Genomic DNA, 17,353 nt, shown 5'->3' with positions numbered 1-17,353 from the left:
TCTGGGCCTTTAACCCTCTTAAAACCTTGCAGATTTAGCTGGTCTGTTTCTGTCTTTCTTTGACCCAGCACTATATCGCACTGCGAGTTTCCAAAGAACCGCCACTCAAGTGGCAACAAGCGGGACCACGGGGTATTCTGGGAAATGTAGTTCGAGGCCGTGTTGGCGACCGGAGGCTCGCGGCTAGAGTCGGCTGAGTCATCCAATCCCCAGGCGGAAATCTGGCCAGGGAGGCTGTTCCGAATTTGACTTCCTGCTGGAAGTTGGGGCCGCAGACCAGAATGTAGGATCCCAGCGTCTGAGACCAACCTAGCAGTGGCAGTTTGACCAAGAGGAAGCCTGCCTCGTCCTGTAGGTGACAGAGTCCGCAATGACAGCCCTGAGTGTGTGTGAGAGAGAGCATGGGGAGATTAGATTGTGTGAGCGGCTGGATCTGGGAGGAGTTGAACCGCAGAGAAACTGCGAGGAAAGGAAAATGAGCCTGAGCGAGAGTTGGGGTCGAGCTGTGGCGCTTTGTGAGTAGAGCGAGCTGTTGTGGGGAGGAACATTGTACGTGGATCAAATGGTTCTTGGGGACTGTGTCTCGACTGGATGGATCACAGTACATGAGTGGCGAGATAGTAGAGATATCTGAAGTCTCCTAAATCTCATTTTCTTTTCAAATTAGGGCTAGTAAGTGTGATCTTCAGGAGTGTCTGCGTTACGGGAGGGAAAAGGTAAAGCTAATAATAACTAGCATTTTTACTTGTCTGTAAGTTCATTGTGCGGTGTAGGCAATCTACAGGCAAAGGCTTTTTTTTTTTTTTTTTTTTCCGGAGCTGGGGACCGAACCCAGGGCCTTGCGCTTGCTAGGCAAGCGCTCTACCACTGAGCCAAATCCCTAACCCTTTTTTTTAACACAGTGTTTTGTCTGTCTGTGTGGTTTTTTGGGTGGGTAGGTAGAAGGGTTATTAACGCCCAGGGTCCTCCAAGCAGACATCTTCCCTTCTATAGAGAGTTCTTAAGAAGACATAGGTGGGGTTTGGTTTTGAGGCTGGCTTGCAATTCTCTTTATAACCAAGGTTGACCTGAACTCCAGGTTCTGTTACCTCCCCTTCTCCAGTGGTTTCTGTTGTTTTGTTGTTTAGACAGGATCTTGCTATTTAGCCCTGGTCACCCCTCCGGAGGCAATCCTCCTGATTGAGATAACAGGTGTGAACCACCGTGTCCTGCTCCAGAATGGGATTACATTTATTACAGAGAGCAGCATCACCACGATTAAAACAAACTGCACACAGTACTGAAGAACCACTGGGGCCCAGCCACAACGGTGTGTGTCCAGGTCATCCAGGTTTAGAAAGTAAATGTCCTCTCATTTCCTTATCTGAAGTATTTAGAAACTTTGGTGCCATGAGCCTACCCCCTTCCCTTTCTCTATTTGAGACAGGGCCTCTCTATGTAGCCCTGGCTAGCCTAGAACTTGCTATGCAAATCCATTGAACTCAGAGATTCATCTTTCAGTGCTGGGATTACAGGTTTGGGCCACTATGCCTGATTGAGATATATATATATATGCCATATATATGCTGTGTGTGTGTGTGTGTATGTGTGTGTGTGTAACATCATTAAAGACCCAAGCTCAAGCACAGTTGTCAAGTGGTGGCTTTTGTTTGATTTTGAGATAGGCTGTGGCCTCTGCTGGTCTCAAACAGGATATGTGTCAGATCAGAGTCTAGGGCTGTACTGGATCCTCCCAGCCCCACATTCCAAGTGCTAGCTAGAGCGATAGGTAAGCACCTTCACACCCTGCTGGTGAGTTGGTATTTGAATTAAAATTCAAATCTTGCATCATCCTCTCTCAGGTAGATTATAAGTCACTAAACTGGATGCAACCTAGTTGAACAAGAGTCTGGTGGGTGGACAGAACCGTGAAGGACCTTCTTAGCCCAGTAGCTGAGTGAGAACCATTTACGGCACAGATGTCCACTGAGGGGCTGACACCATTGAAGTGCCTTCAAGATGTCCTCGTAAGCCCTGCTCTTAAGTTTTAATCGATGTGAACCATCCTCCTCTATTGGGACTTAAGCAAGTAAGCAGACGGACAGACTGGTATCACTACACCAAAGATTAATAATGGAACCACGAGCAGGCATTTCAACACATGCATTAAGGGGAACTGAAGGGGATGGAGAGATAGCTCAGCAGTTAACAACACTTGCTACTCTTGGAGAGAAACTGGCTTTGAATCCCACTACCCTCATGGTGGCTCACAACTGGCTGTAACCCCAGCTTCAGGGGATCTGACACCATGCTCATTGGCAAAACACCCAAACACATTTAAAAAAAAAAAAAGAAAAAAGCATTTGGAGGATGGGATGAAGGTATTTCTGTTTGTTTGAGAGTGGAAGAGGCTAAACCCGAGTTCGAGGTAGGATTTCCAGGCAGGACACAGCTCAGGACCAGGCACCAACTCAAACATCTTTCATGGAAAAGCAGGCAGGTGTGCTAGTGTGATAGGAGGTGGTGAGTGGTTCAGCCAGTTTGTTGTTGGAGCGTAGACTGTACAAACTCACCACTAGTGTGATGCTGTTTTACAACCCATGTGCCTTGTTATCTTTCCGATGCCAGTTTCTCTGGCTTCCCAGGCAGTGGACTACATTTCCCAGGAGTCATCCCACCCAAGGATATTGCTGGTCCAAAGATGGCTAGAGGCATCGTTCGCATAGCTGAGGAAGAGTAGTGTGTAGGTCTCAATATTGGCCATTTCAACGTGTCCTAAAACTCCTGAAGCTCTTGTAAACAGATGAAAGCGTTGTGTGTGGGAAAGGACTGTGTCGCTGGAAGTAATGGAGTTTAAAACCAGGGCCTTTAAATTGACAGTTGCAGTGTAGTCTTTTGTTAAAGAGAATACAGAGACGGACTACATTTCCCAGAGTGCACTGTGACCAAGCGACTTCCGGGGGTTCAACCCAATTGGCTTCAAGCTTGAAGCCCTAGGAAGGTCTAGAATCAGTGGGGCAGAGTGAGTGTCAATTTAAGGCTTGGAATCAGAATGGTCATGAAAGCTGAGGCCAGGGGTGAAGGGCTTTCCTGCGGAGCGCGGAGTTCTGAAGAGAATGTGGTGCCGTTAGTACTTGAGATTAATGTGGGAGCTGTGGTCAATCACCTTGCCCTGGGTGTGTGTTCCGAAAAGTGATGGTCACAGTCAGTGGACGGTTTATGTGTGCCTGTATGTACACGATCGTGTACACGACAGAGCAGCTGCCCTGGCACACAAAGAATGAGCGTTGTGTTTAATAATAGACACTGTACTTTCTGAAAGCGGACGTGGAGCGGAAGGACGTGCTCTCCCGTCTTGGTGAGTGAGAGGTCAGAAACACAAAATTGAACGATAGCTTGGCTATATATACAGTCATTGATTCTCTCATCTCTTTTCCCACAAATATACAAGCCATAAATGTTCAGGGTGCAAAAGTCTAATAAAAACTTGAATTTCCTCTCAGAGGTAGTTGACCTTTGTAGCATAACTCTTGGTGCGTTTTAAATTTTTTAATAGCTTTATTTTATGTCCTTGAGTGTTTGCCCGTGTATTTGTATGTATACCACGTGCGTGCCTGGTTCCCTGGAGAGGTCAGAAGAGAGCAATGAGGGTTGGGGATTTAGCTCAGTGGTAGAGCGCTTGCCTAGGAAGCGCAAGGTCCTGGGTTCGGTCCCCAGCTCCGAAAAAAAGAAAAGAAAAGAAAAAAAAAAAAGAAGAGAGCAATAAATCCCCTGGAACTGGGATGCTGGATGCTCCTGTGTTGGGGATGAAGCCAGGATCTTCTGCATGAGCAACAGTGCTCGTAACCCTGAGGCATCTCCCTAGCCCATCCGCTCATCATGGGTTTTTATCTAATGTTTTTTAGGTGATGTTTTGTGCCATTTCCCCCACACCATTGTGTCCTTCCATTGTATTTCTTTAGGCAGGTAGTATCAGTAAACACTCACGGTCGGTCTCACAGTGTGTCTGTTTAGTCACCTTGAATCCAAACCGTGTATCCCTGGCTGTCCTGGAACTCACTCTGTAGACCAGGCTGTCTTCAAACTCAGAGATCAGCCTGCTTCTGCCTCCCAGGTGCTGGGATTAAAGGTGTTCACCACCACCCACTGGCCCTTATATTGGGGGTATGGGGGGAAGCATGGGGTCTCACTAGCCCTAGTCTCTCTGGCCCTGGCTGTCCTAGAATTTACAGTGATCCTATGAACTCCCTGCCTGCTTTTCCTGTCATGTCTGTCAGAATCTTGTGTTCAGTGTTTGCCCACTTCTTACAGAGTGAGGATTTCTCGTTGCTGGACTGTTCTGTTTATCTCTGATTCCTCTACATGGCTTCAGGAGGAACTTGGGATTAGAACAGTTCTTCCTTCAAACTGTGTAATAGTTGCTCTCAAGTCCTTCCTCTCTCCTCCCAAACACAAAGTGTGTTTCACTTAACAATTGTTCAGGAACCTTCACTTGACTCGCAAAGACCCATCACAACCACGGAGCTCTTTGTGTCCTGGGGAAATGGATAGAGTACGCTTTACACGGAATTTGCATGAGCCTCACTGTGCCCTGCTCTGCTCTCTGCGACAGCTTCCTCCTTCCATCCACACACCCCCACACACACATATACATACACACTTTTTTTTTTTTGAGACAGGGTCTTACTATGTAGCTCCAGCTGGCCAGGAACTTGCGTTGTAGACCAGGCTAGCCTCAAACTCAAAGATCTTCCTGTCTCTCATTCCTCAGAGATAAGATTGAAGGCATTGACCACTATGTCTGTCCTTTTTTGGTTGGTTGGTTGGTTTTTAGTCTGTTTGTTTGTTTGTTTGTTTGTTTGTTTGTTTTAATTCTTTCTGTGTGGTTTGGTCTATTCCATGCATGCAGTGCCCGTGGAGAGGATGACTGATCCCCCAAAGCTGGAGTTACAGATGCTTGTGAGCCAACATGTGGGTGCTCGGAATTGAACCCAGGTCCTCTGTAAGGGCAGCCTGAACTCTTAACTATTGAGTCACATCTTTAGCCATTTCCATGTCTCTACTTAAGTTTAAACCTTATTCTTAAAATGTAAAGTTAGAGAGACTGGAGAGATGACTCCACAGTTAGGAGGACCCACTGCTCTTCAAGAGGACCTTTTTTTTGGTTCCCAGAACCCACGTTACAGCTCACAACCATCTCTGACTCCGGTCCCAAGGGAATCTGACACCCTCTCCTGTCCTCAGAGAGCACCAGGGACACTTGTGGTACACAGGCAAATACTCATTCACATGAGGTAAAAGTAAAGTTTTTAAAGAGCAGTTACTTCTCTCCGCAGAGGCGAGGCCTCCGCCCAGGCTGCGAGGCACACATGGTAGGACTGTGCCAAGGTTGGAGTTTCGGGGGCTGGCAGTGGAGCTGGACTATGTGGAGGTGCCCTGTGAGCTATGTGGCCTGTGCTCATGCTTGTCTCACTGATGGCCTGGTGAGGTTCTTCAGGCTCATTATAGCCTCAAAGCTGTCTCCAGTTTTCTAGCGTGACCCTTTGTAGTTGGTCTAGATGGAAATGACCCAGTAGGTGCCGTAGAGTTTGTTAGACATGGGAAGAATAAGGAGGCCCTGTTCTACACATACAGAGGAGTCCCACCAGCTCCTGTGGACACACACACAAGGGAGAGTTCTGTTTCCTTTGGAAATGCCTACGCTAGTTTTGTAGAGCTTTCAGAGGCATTTAGACTAAAAGAGAATAACCTTGTCTCATACCCTGACCTCGGGAACGATTTTGTTTGTTTTGTTTTGTTTTTCAAGACAGGGTTTTTCTGAGTAGCCCTAGCTGTCCTGGAACTCACTCTGTAGAGCAGGCTGGCCTCGGACTCAGAGATCTGCCTGCCTCTGCCTCCTGAGCGCTGGGATTAAACATGTGTGCCACCACAGGCTATAGAATGATTTTTGCCATGACTGATTAGATTACAACACCATCCTGCTTCACTTGGGGTTCTCTTGACTTTTGGCGGGGCGTCATTTCACACGCTCCCTCTGACCTTCCTCTAAGGAAGAAAATGGCCTTTTTACTTGCCCACTGAAATGGTCTGTGGAAAGCCAGGCATCTCATGATTCTCTTCCCTGTGTGCTGTCTTCTCAGGAGCTGGCCTCATCAACATAGGAATCAAGAAGAGGACTGACTGGTCACTTTTAGGAGTTTCAAATCATGGCTCATGTGAGTTCACATTGTCTCAACAAAAACTATTTCTCCTCACAAGAATGTCTTTGTCTCTCATTCTGCAAGGTCAGTGGTGCGATGGGGCAGCCTAGGACTTTCTGTACATGATGTTCTTTCTTCTGTTAATAGACCCTTATCTCTCCCACAGGGCAATCCTGAGGTTTTGGTTTTTTTTTTTTTTGTTTTTTGTTTTTTTTTTTGGTTTTTTTTTGTTTGTTTTTACTTATTTTACTTATATCCCGCTCAGTGCCTGGCTACCAGTCACCCTCTCCCATTATCCTTCCCCCATCCCCCAAGCCCTCCCCTGAGCAGGTGGGGCCCCCTGATTATCCCTCCACCCCACCCCGGCACTTCAAGTCTCTGCAAGGCTAGGAGCTTCCTCTCCCACTGAGGCCAGACAAGGCAGCCCAGCTAGAAGAACATCCCACAGACGGCAGCAGCTTTTGGGATAGCCCCCTGCTCCAGTTGTTCAGGACCCACGTGAAGGTTAAGTTGCACATCTGCTACATGTGTGCAGAAAGACCTAGGCCCAGCCTGTGTATGTTCTTTGGTTGGTGGTTCGGACACTGAGAGCCCCAAGGGTCCAGGTTAGTTGACTCTGTTGGTCTTCCTGTGGAGTTCCTATCTAATCAGGAGGACACCATGTCTGTGGAGGGCATCCTAGACCGTCATGTCAGACCCATAGGTGGGACGATGGCGACCGATGGCAAGAACGTTTTCATGTTCTGTCTGTACTGACTGGAGCATTTTAGTCAGCCAGGATGAGACTCGGTGCAGTTCTGGGCCTGCTGGTCCAGTATATGTCTCTTTCCTATGCATTCAGAGGAAATGGCAGGAACCCTGAGTGTACGGGAACCTGGGAATTAGCAAAAAGTTAGCTGATTGACAGTTGCTTCCACAGAGCAACACGGTTCAGCTCAGAAACAAAGAAAACAAAACAAAAACCTAGTATCTATTTTGGGAATGCATCTCTAAAGACTTCTTTGAATCTAAACCAATGGAAAATCGGCCAGAAAGTACCCACCACTAAAAAGAACAAACATCCACAAAATGACCAGATTTACTCATGGTTTAGTACATCTGGAGTTAGCGACTTCCAACAGGTGTCATCTCTCCAGGATGTCTTTTCTCGGCTGCCGTCCTTATGTCTTGATGTTCCTTCCGTGAAGCTGATAAGGATGTTGTGACCAAGCCGTAGTTTGTTTTTATATATTTTATAATTCTTTTTTTTTTTTTTTTTATTGCATATGTGCGTCCACTTCTGTAAATAACATGATGTGGGTTGGTTTGGGAGCTGGCGGAGGCTAGAAGCGGATGTCAGATCCGCTGGAGCTCTGGGCGGGATGGGCGCCAGGATGGGTACTCGTAACTCTGGTTCAAGGCCTCTAGAAGAGCAGTAAGCACGGAACCACTGAGCTGTCCCCCCAGGCCCCAGAGCAGTAGTCTTTCTGAGCCTGTGGGCCCTCGACTCCGTTTGTCACACTTGGTCCCGAGCCACAGCTGCCAGCTCTACGGACCGTTCCCTGCCCTCCCTTTACCATCCTTTGCCTTCCAGCGGAATCATTTCTTAACCTTCACCATTAACACTGGCTTTGTCCCGCGGCAGGTAATGACGTTCAGAGATGTGGCCGTAGACTTCTCTCCCGAGGAGTGGGCGTGTCTGAGCCTGGAACAGAGGAGTCTATACAGAGACGTGATGCTGGAGAACTACAGCCACCTCGTCTCCGTGGGTAAGACTCGACCCTAGACATTCCGGGCTTCCTTATTGGCAACCACTGACTTTTTTTTTTTTTTTTTCTTTTTTTTTTTTTTTTTTTTTTTCGAGCTGGGGACCGAACCCAGGGCCTTGCGCTTTGCTAGGCAAGCACTCTACCACTGAGCTAAATCCCCAATCCCTGACTTTCTTTTTAATAAGAAATGTCAGGGGGTTTTCTGACCTGTGTTTATTCTGCAAAACGCCAGTGTTTTCTGCAGAGATGGTGTCGTCATTGGGGAACCGCGTGTTCACCGTCCTCCCAGAATGCGTTGTGCTTTTTCTTTGTCCTTCCTGTCCTTGCTGCACTTACCTTGTTTCCAGGGCACCAGCTCAAAATTTTTGGCTTCTCTTCCGTGTGGTCACTGCCTGTCTATATTTTATCTTACACGCAGGACTTTGCATTTATCAACCGCATGTGTTCCCTGTGTTGGAAAAAGAACAAGATGCCTGCGTGGATTTGAGCAATGAGACCAGCAGATTTCTCCCGGGTGAGTGAAGGCCGCTGGGCCGTCATCCGGTAGTCTGGCCGTGGAGTGAGTCAGCTGCACCTCTCACACACTGCCCCAGACCCTCTCCCTGGGGAATGCCGGTGGCAAAGGCTATCACGTGGCTGGCCTTTCCTGCACCACCCTCACTCAGCTCGGAACCTCCTGCCTTTCTTTCTCTCCAGTGGTCATTGACAGGCTCTTCCTGTCCCTTGCTGACACAGATAGAGGCCAGATCAGACCAGATTAAAAGTAGATAAAGGCAGGTTTATTAGGAAGCAGCCTTCCGGTGGATTCATCGATCTCATGGGTGGGCGGTGAAGTCACACATCCAGGCTAAAACGGGTGTTTAATGTGTCTGGGTGCAGGGCAATGATATGTCAGCTAAGACTTGGGGTGGTGTCCCAATCATGATCAAAAACTGAACCCCTGGGAGGCCACCCTTGGGGAGGTTGCTGGAAAAGAGATGAGGAGGAATGACATTAAGTTAGCCTGGAGTTTCTCCAAGCACATGGGGAGTTTTCTCTGTGCAAGGGGCGGGTGTTTGGGGAAGGAGGGCCGACGGGGTTTCTCAGCCGGTACAGGGGCGAGCAGGGGTTCCAAACTAATAGTCATGATTTTAGGGCGGGCAGGGGTTCCAGGCTAACAGTCATGATTTTACGAATGATGGAGATCAGACGCCTGCCCCTCCCTTGCTGTTGTCTTACTGTTTTCCATTTGGGTGTTTATAAAGTTTCCTAAAATTGTAAACACATCTTTTATTTTAGCCACCTTTAAACTTCCTCCCGTGGGCCAGCACATGCAGCCTTCTTGAATTACCCCACTTCTTGCTCCTTCCTTGTGTTTCCTGAATTCATGAGGCATTCTTTTAACCTACAGTTACCAGCTTTCTAATTTCATTTTGACTTGCTAGTGTTAAGAAAGTATGCATTAAGAAACCTTGTATTGGGCTGGAGGAATGGCTCAGCGGTTAAGAGCACTGACTGCTCTTCCAGAGGTCCTGAGTTCAAGTCCCAGCAACCACATGGTGGCTCACAACCATCTGTAATGAGATCTGATGCCCTCTTCTGGTGTGTCTGAAGACAGCAATGTTGTATTCATATAAATAAAATAAATCTTTTATAAAAAAAAAAGAAAAAGAAAGAAAGAAAAGAAACCTTGTATTCTTTTCTGTGGCAGGAATGTACCCAGAAATGTTTGCGAAGAAGGTCATCTATTAACAAGTAAAACCAGTCTGGACTACTTAGGGGAAACTACTTGCAAAGAGGTCAGGGCCAAAGGGGGACAACCAGGAGAGATGGCAGGGGTGAGCCCTGGCTGGCCTATGTACTTCCCCGTGTCTCTCCATTTTCTCCTCTGCCAGAGAGGATGGCCTTTGTCAGTTGTTCAGCACGACCTGCCAGGTGCTTTGTAGTGCTAGGGACAAGCAAGATGGCCAAGCAGGTGAAAGTGTTTCTTGCTATATTCTTAGGCCCCAAGTTCAGTCCCATGGTGGCAGAACTGGCTTCTGAGAGTTGTAGTATGACTTCTGCACATTCATGCGGTGTGTGTGCATGCATCCACACACGCGCGTGCGCGCACACACACACACACACACAGTGACTTCCACATGTCTGCTATGTCGTGTGCTTGCCCAGAGTCACACACACAATGAACTGTGGCATGTGCATGCTCACAGTCTGTCTGTCTCTCTGTCTCTCTTCACATAATAATAATAATAATAATAATAATAATAATGATAATAATAATGATAATAGTAATAATTAGTCTTTGACTGAGCCAGCCTGTATATGCTTTTGTCTTCTGTCATACAAAAAGCCGTCCAGGGGCTGGAGAGATGGCTCAGCGGTTAAGAGCACTGGCTGCTCTTCCAGAGGTCCCAGGTTTGCTTTCCAGCCCCATGTGGTAGCTCACAGCTGCCTAACTCCAGTCCTGGAGGGCTTGTTTCTGGCACTTCCGTACAAGCACACACATGGTACACAGACATACAGGCAGGCAGGCAAACACCCACACACAGAAAATAGATGCATGCATTTTTAAAAGCCATGAAGGAAGCAGCCCGTGGAATCCTTAACATGGCGGTGCAAGAGACTAACCTGGGCTGGGCTACGCTGTTGTTACTGGATCAGCCCATGTGTGCCTTTTGGTCCCTGGGTTTATAAAATGTTAATCTGTTCTAAGCAAACTGAGCCCCCACCCCACCCCACCTTGACACCTTTTTAAATTATCTCTCTGAAGTCTCGGTTTATTTTTGCCCTTTTTAATATTGTCCAGATTTGGGGTTTTGTTGTTAATGTTTTTCTAAGACACTCACATCATGTGTGATTTACTTTAACCTTAGCTTTTGATGGCTTTTTTTTTTAATGGAAAATAAAACAGTACACGTGTGCACTCTCATCTTTTCAGATACAGATTCCGGGTGGCAGATGAAGAAAGTCCTACCAAAAAACAGCATTTGCGGAAGTCGGTTGTCACACTGGGAGGTAATGAGAATGGAGAGAAACCGAGGGCTTGAAGGCTCGTGTCCTGGAGCGGATTGGGAAGATAAAGGTCAGGACCAATCACAAAATGAGAATCAAGAGGAACGCCTCAAGCAAACGGCACTCACCTGTGACAAATTGCCCCTTTTGAATCTGCTCACAGCTTTTAATCAGTGTCCAAGACTGAATACAGCAGAGAAAGCGAAGGAATTTAAATCTGAAAAATCCTTTAGTTTTGCACCCGAGCCCTCTCAGTTTCAGTTAATCCACACAGACGCGAAATTCGGGGAAGATAAAAGCTGCGGAAAGACCTTTCCTCCTGGCCCTAAACTTCCTCGCTACCGTGCAGTTCCCGCCAGCAAGAAGGCTTTTCAGTGTGACGAATGCGGCAAGGCGTTTAGCTTCCGCTCTAGCCTCACGGGTCACAAGAGAATTCACACCGGGGAAAAGCCTTTCAAATGTAAGGAGTGCGGGAAAGCCTTCAGATTCCATTCACTGCTCAGCGTCCACGTTCGGACTCACACGGGCGAGAAGTCATACGAATGCAAGGAATGCGGAAAGTACTTCAACTACAGCTCAGACCTGACCCGACACCACCGGATTCACACTGGAGAGAAGCCCTATCAGTGCAGGGAGTGTGGGAAAGCCTTCAGCTGCGGCTCAGACCTTACTCGCCACCAGAGGATCCACACGGGCGAGAAGCCCTACGAGTGTCACGAATGCGGAAAGGCCTTTATCCAGCAGTCGCACCTCATTAAACACCAGAGAATCCACACGGGCGAAAAACCTTATGTGTGCAAGGAGTGTGGGAAAGCCTTCACGTGCGGGTCCCAGTTAAGTCAGCATAGGAAGATTCATACTGGCGATAAGTTCCATAAATGCAAAGAATGTAAAAACTCCTTTAGTTTCGCCCTAGACCATACCCAGAGGCAGCTAATTTACATCGGGGAGAAGTTCTTTGAAGACAAGGAAAACGGGAAGGCGTTCTTTCCGGACGCCGAGTTCCCTCAGTACGACCCAGATCCCAGCGGTAAGAAACTGTACGAGTGTAAAGAGTGCGGCAAGGCTTTCAGTCTGCGCGCCATCGTCAGCAGCCTCAAGAAAATTCACAACCGGGAGAAACTCTTTAAATGTAAGGACTGCGAGAAGGCCTTCCGGTGCCCCTCAGACCTCTCTCGGCATCAGAAGATTCACACCGGCGAAAAGCCCTACAAGTGTAAGGAATGCGGGAAGGGCTTTATTTGCAGATCCGACCTGGGCCGGCACCAGAGAGTTCACACCGGGGTGAAGCCTTACGTGTGTAAGGAGTGTGGGAAAGCTTTCACTCGCGGAGCCCACCTGACCCAGCATCAGAAGACTCACAGTAAGAAGTCAGACGACTTCAGTGAAGCAGAGAAGGCCTTCGGTTCTGGTTCAGACCACACTCCAGAATCCTTGATTGATACGGGCGAGAAAAGCTGGGAAGGTAAGGAATTCCGAGAAACCGCCCTTCATGACCCAGAGCGTACTCAACCTCAGACTGCTAAGACAGCATTTGACTGTAAGGAGAAGGGCAAGGACTTTAGTTGGCGTTCGCGTGATACGGATCTCAAGACAGTTCATATTCAGGAGAAACGTTTTCAATGCAAGGAATGCCCAAAGGCCTTCAGGTACAGCTCGGAACTGACCCGACACCAGAGACTGCATACTGGAGAAAAGCCGTATAAATGTCAGGAGTGCTGGAAGGCATTTGCTTCTGCCTCAGACCTCGCCCGGCACCAGAGGATTCACACCGGTGAGCGGCCCTACGAGTGTAATGAGTGCGGCAAAGCCTTCATTCAGCAGTCCCATCTCATTAAACATCAGAGAGTTCACAATGTCGAGCAGCCCAAGGACGTGATGAGTGCGGAAAAATCATCGCCTGGCAGTCAGATGCTGTTAAACATGAGAGAGTTTACACTGGTCAACAATCTTATAAATTTACGGAGCGTTGGGAAGATTCTGCTCATGGCCCAGCTCAGTCAGTGTCCGAAGATTTATACGGATGAGAAACTAAGTTAAGGTGGGGAACTGGGAAAAGCCTATTTCTGAGTCTCAAATCCTACCCAGCACTAGAATGTCCACATGGGTGGGAAGTCTGGGGAAACCTTCAGCTGTAACTCCAGTGTGTCCATGTCGGTCAGTGGCGGTAGAGAGTCCCACAGTGTAAGCAATGTGGAGGCGTTTGTGGGTTCAGTGTCTTGATCAAAGGGAGAAAGAAGATTCATGAGAGGAGACTGGATATAAGGAATATGGAAAGACCTTTCTTCATGGTCTTCAATAGACATCTATAAAATCATGCTGACTAAGAGAACTGAATTCAAGGGATTTGGAAACATTCGTTCATGATTCTGAACTTAGCTGGTAGTAAATACTCAAGAGGCGTAGGAAAGTGTGGAAATGCCTTTGAGAGTCACAGCGTTAGAGAGCGCAGACTGGCGAGCAACCCTGGCTGTCCGAGAAAGGTGGAAAACCTTTGATCTTGGACTTGCCTCTCATGTGACAGCCCCATAAAGGTATGAAAAGTGACTTTAGTTAGTCAACACCGGGACATTTATACTTCCTCCTGTGGATCGAAGCCCAAACCCTGTGCGTGCTGAACACAAATTCCTGTTTCTTAGCCGCATCTCCGACCCTCATGTTTGAGGAAGCCCATGAAGATAAATAAATATATGGAGATGTTTTACACAAAAACAAGAAAAGCTAATTTATTTCTAACTCACTGAGTTAAGTTTGTTTTTTAATAAAAAAAGAACTTTTGGTAAAATAACATGTCTGTCATCCAACGTCATGATGTGATGGCTGTTAATTTAGGAAAAACTTTACTGGTGGGTTATTTATGTATGGCGAGGATGTCTTATAAGAGAAGTGGTATATAGCTCTATTGCAGAATATTTGTAGTGACATGTAAATGTGTAACATATGTGAGACGTGATTTTTATATGTGTCCTAGGGAAACTTTGAAGTGCTTGTGTTTTAATACAACATAGAAAGTCCAAAAGAATTTTTAAAAAAAAAAATTCAGAATTGCATTTTAAAAGTTCTGTGAGGGCTGGAGATGTGGTTCAGTTGGTAGAGTGTTTGCCTGGCCTGCACGAAGCCTTAGGTCTGTTCTCCAGCTGTATAAGCAGGCAGTGTGGCATCTGCCTGCCTGAGATTCTAGATCTCGGAAGTTCAAGGTCAACCAGGAGTTCATGAGCCTGTCTCTTTTTTTTTTTTCTTTTTTTCGGAGCTGGGGACCGAACCCAGGACCTTGCGCTTGCTAGGCAAGCGCTCTACCACTGAGCTAAATCCCCAACCCTCGAGTCTGTCTCAAAGGAAAAGGAAAATCGTGTCCAACTAAGGTTACCGGAGATCCATAATATAGATTTACATATATATATATATATATATGCGCTCTGTAGGCTCATTTAGCTTAATTCTTTTTTTTTTTTCTTTTTTTTTTGGAGCTGGGGTCCGAACCCAGGGCCTTGTGCTTGCTAGGCAAGCGCTCTACCACTGAGCTAAATCCACAGCCCCTAGCTTAATTCTTATATTTGAAAAGTTTCAGCCATAAAGGTAAATGACTCGTCACGGAAGAGCTGAGCCTAACATGGAACGGGATGGTGACGCTGGCTTCCTGTTTGAGCGTTTTCTGTGGGTGGGCGACAGTTCTGAACGATGTCCTGAGTGTCATACAGGTGCAGTTCCTGGTGCCTCTTAGTACTGTGTGTTATATACACGATTGCGAGTACATACAGGGCATTTAAACGTGTCTCATGTGCATGCCATTCTGAAATTACTGTTATCTAGAACATTACCACTTGGAGAATTTTGTCATCTATCTTTACTGTAATAAAGCCATATTCACTCTTGCTGGCCAGATTTATTTTTTAAGGATAATGTATGTGGATTTTTGTGTGTCTGTACATGTCTCAAAAGGAGAGGGGCAGCACCTGAGGTCGTCTTCTCGTCTGTGTGCTCACACATACACATGCACCATAAGCACAATAAAGGCTCTTTTTTTTAAAAAAAAACCACACACTATATGAAGAGCTATGAAACTCCGAGTTTAATTTAGAAAAGGCTGCCAATTCCAAGGGGTACAGATTAATAGGAGTTGAAAGTATTTATTTCTCTGATAATTTCATGCATTATGTAATGTGTTCTGACCACATTCACCCTCATTTCCGTATCCTCTTCACAACAGTGCCCCCTCCTGCCCTCGTGTGTGCGTGCGTGCGTGCGTGTGTGTGTGTGTGTGTGTGTGTGTGTGTGAGTGTGTGTGTGTCCCACTGAGCTTAATCAGGATTTGTGAGCATTGGTGTGGTGGTATTTATTGGAACATGAGCAACTTGAGTGGTTACACCACTGAGCCATATGTGGACAAGGATTTTTTTACTACAGAGAGAGATGGCACTACACAAACAGTGCTTGAGAGATCATTTTAGTCTAGTTCCAAGTGTTAAAACATACACACACACACACACACACACACACACACACACACACACACACACACACACAAACTTGTCTAGGTACTGAACTACATTTCCCAGAGTGCATCTGCCCAGCAGCTTTGTCTTGTTGGTGCTGATATCTTTTCCCAACCTTAGTCTCCAGGAAAGACTACAAGATGTTTTGAAACTTCAGAATCTGGCTAGAGGGAGTCTAAGACCAGGAATCAGTTAGACTTGATTGGGTGAAGTGGGGGCAGGTAGAGGGGAGGAGCATTCTAGTGAAGTGGCCTTGTCACAGGCAATCGTCCAGGAGTGGTAAGTGCAGAAGGCCACATGTGTGTGTGCGATCATGTGTGTGTGTGTGAGAGAGCCGTGTAATGGTTGTATTTTTTTTAATTACTTTTCATGTTGCATTTTTGGGGAGTGTACATATGGAAGTGAGGATAACTTTGGGTCAGTTCTCACCTTCCTCCATGTATATTAAACATCGAACTCATGTCCTCAGGGTGGATGGCAAGTGCCACCTCCTCGACCCTGTAGTAGGTGGTTTTTTTTTTTCCCCTGGAGCTGGGGACCGAACCCAGGGCCTTGTGCTTGCTAGGCAAGCGCTCTACCACTGAGCTAAATCCCCAACCCCTATAGTAGGTGTTTTAAGCGTGACATAGGTATGCATTTGATACCAGGTTACTATTTGTAGAAACAGTGGTGGCCAGCCACCCTGTGACCAGAAGGAAATGAATGTTGTGTTTAACTACTGTTGTTAAGTCATTCATTTGTAGGAATGAGGATATAGTTGAAGGCGGTGGGTTCTGGCCTTGGTGAATGCAAAGGAAGGAGCAGAGGAAGAATTATTGCCTGTAACAGGTAAGGCAAGCACCGGGACTATTTGCAAAGCAGCCATCTCTCTGAAGAGGCATGGGGATTTTATTCCGGAAGCCTGAGTGTGTGTGTTGGAGAGTAGTGTGTAGGGATCATAGTTTTCAGCATGGTGAGTTTAAGATGTACAACTGTGGGTCTGCCCAGCAAAAAGTTTATAGTTCAGGAGAAGATGAGGGGTATTTTTCTGACAGTGTTCAACTTTCAGTCATACCGCTTATGTTCAAAAACAGGAAGACGATGCACAAGACTACTTCAGGTCAGGTCACGCTATCATCAATATGATAAGGGGCCAAGGTTAGTCTAGATCCCTTGAAAGAAAAAGTCTCAGGCTGGGGAGATGGCTCAGTGGCTAAGAGCACTGACTGCTCTTCCAGAGGTCCTGAGTTCAATTCCCAGCAACCACATGGTGGCTCACAACCATCTGTAATGGGATCTGATGCTCTCTTCTGGTGTGTCTGAAGACAGCAACAGTGTACTCAAATAAAATAAATTATAAAAAATACTTAATCTAAAAAAAGAAAAATGTCTCACTGGCTAGGTGACTTGGGCTGGTTGACCACAAGGTTTGTGTTTTTTCTTTCAAAGAATCTTTTTTTTTTTTTTCTTTTTTTTTAGGAGTTGGGGACCCGAACTCAGGGCCTTGCGCTAGGCAAGCGCTCTACCACTGAGCTAAATCCCCAACCCCTCTTTCAAAGAATCTTAAATAAATAAATAGGTAGATAGTAGGTAGATAGACAGACAGACCGATAGAGAAAAATGAAGTGGAGCAATGTGTAAGCAGTGGGAGACAACATACATGGTATATTCCAAGTGTATGAATGTGAACAGTACCTCATGGGAGGAAGAGGAAGAGGAGGAAAAAAAGCCTGCTGCATAAACTATTAAAATTTGTAAATTCCAGAGCACAATAGATACAGCCTATTTGAATAAATCAAAGATGCAGTGAGGAAAAAAAGGAATTGGAGAAAGATGAGAATCGTGGGTGGATGGGACCTAACAGAGTCCAGTATTTGAAGAGAGAAATGAACACGAAGTTGTGGACATCTTATGAACACAAATTCCTCTGGTTAGTTTCAACACACTCTCCCTGATTTCTTAG

General features: G+C 46.5%; 1 protein-coding gene across 1 annotated transcript; it reads left to right on the top strand.

Moving 5' to 3' along the window:
- The first annotated feature begins 264 nt into the window (after window positions 1-264).
- On the top strand, window positions 265-14,132 carry LOC116892335 (zinc finger protein 420-like). The gene is made up of 5 exons (XM_032893969.1): window positions 265-351; window positions 6,120-6,194; window positions 7,804-7,927; window positions 8,346-8,441; window positions 10,845-14,132. The coding sequence occupies exons 2-5, from the start codon at window positions 6,186-6,188 to the stop codon at window positions 12,956-12,958; spliced, it is 2,343 nt and encodes a 780-aa protein (XP_032749860.1). The 5' UTR covers window positions 265-351; window positions 6,120-6,185; the 3' UTR covers window positions 12,959-14,132.
- Window positions 14,133-17,353: the final 3,221 nt, after the last annotated feature.

Source organism: Rattus rattus, chromosome 2 (assembly GCF_011064425.1).
Source record: "Rattus rattus isolate New Zealand chromosome 2, Rrattus_CSIRO_v1, whole genome shotgun sequence".
Taxonomy (NCBI): domain Eukaryota; kingdom Metazoa; phylum Chordata; class Mammalia; order Rodentia; family Muridae; genus Rattus; species Rattus rattus.
The sequence above is the reverse complement of the archived record's forward strand: the minus strand, read 5'-3'. Positions and strand labels throughout refer to the sequence as shown.

Bases quoted from the DNA above. Each gene is read 5' to 3' on its own strand.
- LOC116892335 (XM_032893969.1), top strand. The intron at 7,928-8,345 runs GTAAGACTCGAC...TCTTACACGCAG, and splicing joins CAGCCACCTCGTCTCCGTGG to GACTTTGCATTTATCAACCG. The intron at 8,442-10,844 runs GTGAGTGAAGGC...TCATCTTTTCAG, and splicing joins GACCAGCAGATTTCTCCCGG to ATACAGATTCCGGGTGGCAG.